This window comes from Galeopterus variegatus, unplaced genomic scaffold (genome assembly GCF_000696425.1).
Source record: "Galeopterus variegatus unplaced genomic scaffold, G_variegatus-3.0.2 Scaffold3232, whole genome shotgun sequence".
Taxonomy (NCBI): domain Eukaryota; kingdom Metazoa; phylum Chordata; class Mammalia; order Dermoptera; family Cynocephalidae; genus Galeopterus; species Galeopterus variegatus.
Window position 1 is genome coordinate 58,950 of NW_007729343.1, and position 4,532 is coordinate 63,481.

The following is a 4,532-nucleotide window of genomic DNA, read 5'->3' on the forward strand; positions in this document are numbered from 1 at the left end:
GAGTAATTCCTGCCTAAAGCAAAAAAATAGCTCTATCTTGTGCAGCACAATGTAAGACGAACGTATGATTTCCATGGAATGTTTTGAACTTAATAAAGTTCATTGCCACCTTCAACGACCCCTGGAATCTGACCGCAGTTTGGGCAGCTCTGAGCTCCAGCAGGGACCGTGTACCCTTTCGTATCAAGGCTGCCATCCTAGAGGCCTTCTTCCCTTCCCAAGCCCCACCCACACCTGTGCCCCCAACCCCAGGGGCTGCCCGGGCCCCCTTTACTCTCAGCCCCACAGACTGCTTTGAACCTGAACTGAAAAGTACCTAAGAGGCCCCATCTCAGGATCAAGCATCTTGGCTCTTTGCTCCTGACTGGCCAAACACCCAAACCATCCAGCCCCACCAAAGACCCCTGGTGCACTCACTGCAGACGGAAGATCGCAGTCAGCCAGGGGCAGCATCCCTGGAAACAGAGAGAACAGGAATTAGGTCCCAACATCTGGGTCTTGGGAGGCAGATGTAATCACTGTCTTGGACATTAAATAACCATAGAACCTCCTGTTGTATAGAAACGGTGTTTTCGTCTCATATTCAGCAAGCCCTGCCTAGCTCCCAGTCCTTTGCAACATGCACCCCATGCCTGGAATTCTTGCTAAAACCTCTCAGGTTTTGAAAATTTGTAGAATTACATAAGCTCCAGGATCAAATCATGAAATTTGGATCAAGAGCTCATGGATGAAAGCTCAGGAAAGCTCCAGAGAAAGTGCTGCAAGCTTGTGTCTGATTCCAGAGTGACTGAATGAGAGGAGGGACAAAGGAAAGGAAACCAGCCTGTCAACCGGACAGTCCCCAGGAGTGGGATTTAGAGAGGGAACAGGGTGTCTGTAGGTTTTATTGATCTTCACATCTCTTAAACTTAACACTCCCTAAAGCCGGGCTGTTCCCTGGCTGGGAAAGCCAAATATTTGTTCAGCATTCACTCAGCCATGACTAGTACCTCCCAGATTATCAGGTGCTGGGGACAGGCCTGGATAAGGCAGGGTCCCTGCCCACATCTGGCTCATAATCTAGCTGGCAAGTCAATAATTAACTGTCATACAAAGCCATAGGTGTAAGAGAGACAGGTGTTGGGGAAGCCAAGGGGATTCTGTAGCCCTTTCTGCCAGCAAGTTCATCAAGTCTCCTGATCCCAGGTGACCCAAGTGTCATCTCCCCTGTGGTATTCCCCAAGTTGAGGTGCCTCTGTCGATGCAGAAAAGAGCTTTCCCCAGCACTTGCCACTCAAGAACCACAGTTCTAAGTTAGCCGCCCAACTGGGGGTACAAATGCCCACCTGCCCGGCCCCCATCACCACTGCCGGTCCCACCCTCTGGCCACAACCACAACTGTCCCTTAGATACCAACCAGCTCGTTTTCAAAGTCTTGTTGCCCTGAGGAGGAAGTCGATGACAGTCTCTGGAATCTGGACTCACTAGAGGCACAAAAGGAAAAAACAACAGATAATTCGAAAAAAGTAAAAAATGATGTCCAGTATTTTGCTGCCTCTTAGAGCTCAGGACCAAAGCAACCAGCCTTCAATGGCTGGGACAAAATATAACTCACTCTGTGAAAAACAGAGACAAGGGCAATGACTGTTCCCAGGGACAGTGTGAAACTCCCTGTTCCACGGGCTGAATAACACGGGCGAGGGCCTCGTAGACCACCCCTGTGTGCCACACCCTCGAACCCAGCACCGCGACTGGTATGACTCGTGTGACTTCAAAGCATTGCCTGTTTACAACAAATCTCCTAATACATCAAATAAACCTGGACTAAACACCGCACACCTCATCAAATCTAAGACAGCGCTGTTTGGAAGGTGCATGATTATTTTATGAACCACTAAGAAAAAATGCTTTCAACTAAACCGTGACCACCATTGAGAACAAGACGCGCCCCAACTGCAGAGACGAGAAAATGTCATAATGTGCATTTAGAGCTAATGAACTATGGCATTTTAGATTGTGACATTTTAATCAGATACTTCCTCCCGAGTAGCCCATAAAAACACCTTTTGAAAAAAAAGAAAAAAGAAAAAAACCTGTGCACTGTGGATCTGAGGCATGTTCAGGATGTGAATTTTTGCTTTTCTCTGTTCTGGGGCTCCTGAGCTAGGTGGTTACAGTGTGGTGCTGTAACACCAAGGTCAAGGGTTCGGATCGCCGCACTGGCCAGCTGCCAAAACCCCCCAAACTTCTGTTCTACACATCCTATTTCTAATGGCATAAAACGTGATGAAACTTAACCTTCAAAGCCTTTACAGAGACACTGTCTCATTTGACTTTCGCAGTAACCCCATGGGAAAGAGAGGGCAGGAGGAGACAGACCCCAGGACATTGGGGACTTGATCAAGATCACACAGCCAGGGAAGTGACAGGGCCTCCTGCTCCCCAAGTGCCCCTTTCTATTGTCGTACGTGGCCCTGCTTAGGGCTGAATGTGCCATAAAGGTATCAGATGTCCCAAAAGGTTCTCCCTGAACAGTCCATGGGCATCACCTTGGGCTTTCACAAATGCCAGCGTGGAGACTGTGGGGAAGCGGGGTGCATGTACAGGTACACCTCCTCCTCCCGCCCAGGCCACATGTCACCACAGGCTGCAAGGGTGGAGGGTCTGCCTGGGTGGCACTGGGCGGCAGTGGGGGCTCACTTCCCGCTGCCACCTCTGACACGAGCCCCTGGGGTGTGCAGCAGCCAGCTGGAGCTGGGGTGTCTGGCTGCAGATCTAGAACTCAATTTCGCCCTTCAGGTGACGCAAACAGGGAGCCATCAGGGCCCAGGGTGGGACTGGAGGGACCCAAGTTCTGGCCAAGGGAGCCTGTGCTTTGTAACGGACTCGTCCAAGGCTGGCACCGACCACAAGGAGGACAGGCAGCTTGTGGGCCACCCCGTGTCCTTCAATCTTCTCGCCCAGCCCGCGCCACAACTGATGAATTTCAAAGATGACACACTTAAAAATATTCAAGGTGAGAAAGAAAAGAGCATCTTCCTCAACTGAGGTTTCCTCCACAGCCTAAAGGCAGCCAGAGCCCTAAGAGAGAGTGGCAGCTGCGCCTCGGTTTCCTCATGAGCACCAGATGGTGACGAGGTGACCTCATGGTCTGTGTGAAGAGCAGAGAGCACGCTTCCTGCTACAGGCCTGGCAGGGGCACTCAGCAAACATGATCTCATGTCAGCATCGTGTGTGGGCCCTGCCACACGGTGGGCTTTACAAGTCCCCAGCCCAATCCACTGACACACACACACTCTCATATACACACATATATACATACACACACTCATACACACACATATACATGCGCACACTCATATACACACATATACACATACACACATATATACATACACACTCATATACACACATATATACACGCACACACTCATATACACATATATACATATGCACGCGCTGTCACGTACACCCATATATACATGCACACACTCATATACACACATATATACAAGCACACACTCATATACACATATATACATATGCACGCGCTGTCACGTACACCCATATATACATGCACACACTCATATACACACATATATACAAGCACACACTCATATACACATATATACATATGCACGCACTGTCACGTACACCCATATATACATGCACACACTCATATACACACATATATACACGCACACACTCATATACACATACATACATATGCACGTGCTGTCACGTACACCCATATATACATGCACACACTCATATACACACATATACACGTACACCCATATATACATGCACACTCATATACACACATATATACACGCACACACTCATATACACATACATACATATGCACGTGCTGTCACGTACACCCATATATACATGCACACACTCATATACACACATATATACACGCACACACTCATATACACATACATACATATGCACGCACTGTCACGTACACCCATATATACATGCACACACTCATATACACACATATATACACGCACACGCATACATATACACACATACATACATACACACACTCATATACATACACACACTCATATACACATATATACATATGCACACACTGTCACGTACACACATGTATACATGCACACACTCATATACACACATATATACACGCACACGCATACATATACACACATACATACATACACACACTCATATACATACACACACTCATATACACATATATACATATGCACGCACTGTCACGTACACCCATATATACATATACACACATATATACATGCACACACTCATATACACACATATATACATGCACACACTCATATACACATATATACATATGCACGCACTGTCACATACACATATATATACATACACACGCATACATACACACACATATATACATACACACACGCTCATATACACACACATATACATATGCACACACTGTCACATACACACATATATACATACACACGCATATACATACTCTCACATACACATACTCTCACATACACACACACACGTACACATATACATATGTA

The 4,532-nt window shown here is 46.9% G+C and overlaps 1 protein-coding gene across 1 annotated transcript in view; it reads right to left on the bottom strand.

Annotated features, from left to right (window-relative positions):
* Positions 1–4,532, bottom strand: part of TMEM63A (transmembrane protein 63A) — a 41,791-nt gene that overhangs the window by 26,882 nt on the left and 10,377 nt on the right. The window contains exons 5-6 of the mRNA XM_008584344.1: positions 1,397–1,463; positions 418–455 (exon numbers count right to left, since the gene is read on the bottom strand). Coding sequence (XP_008582566.1) covers positions 418–455; positions 1,397–1,463 — 105 coding nt within the window. The remainder of the gene's footprint in view (positions 1–417; positions 456–1,396; positions 1,464–4,532) is intronic.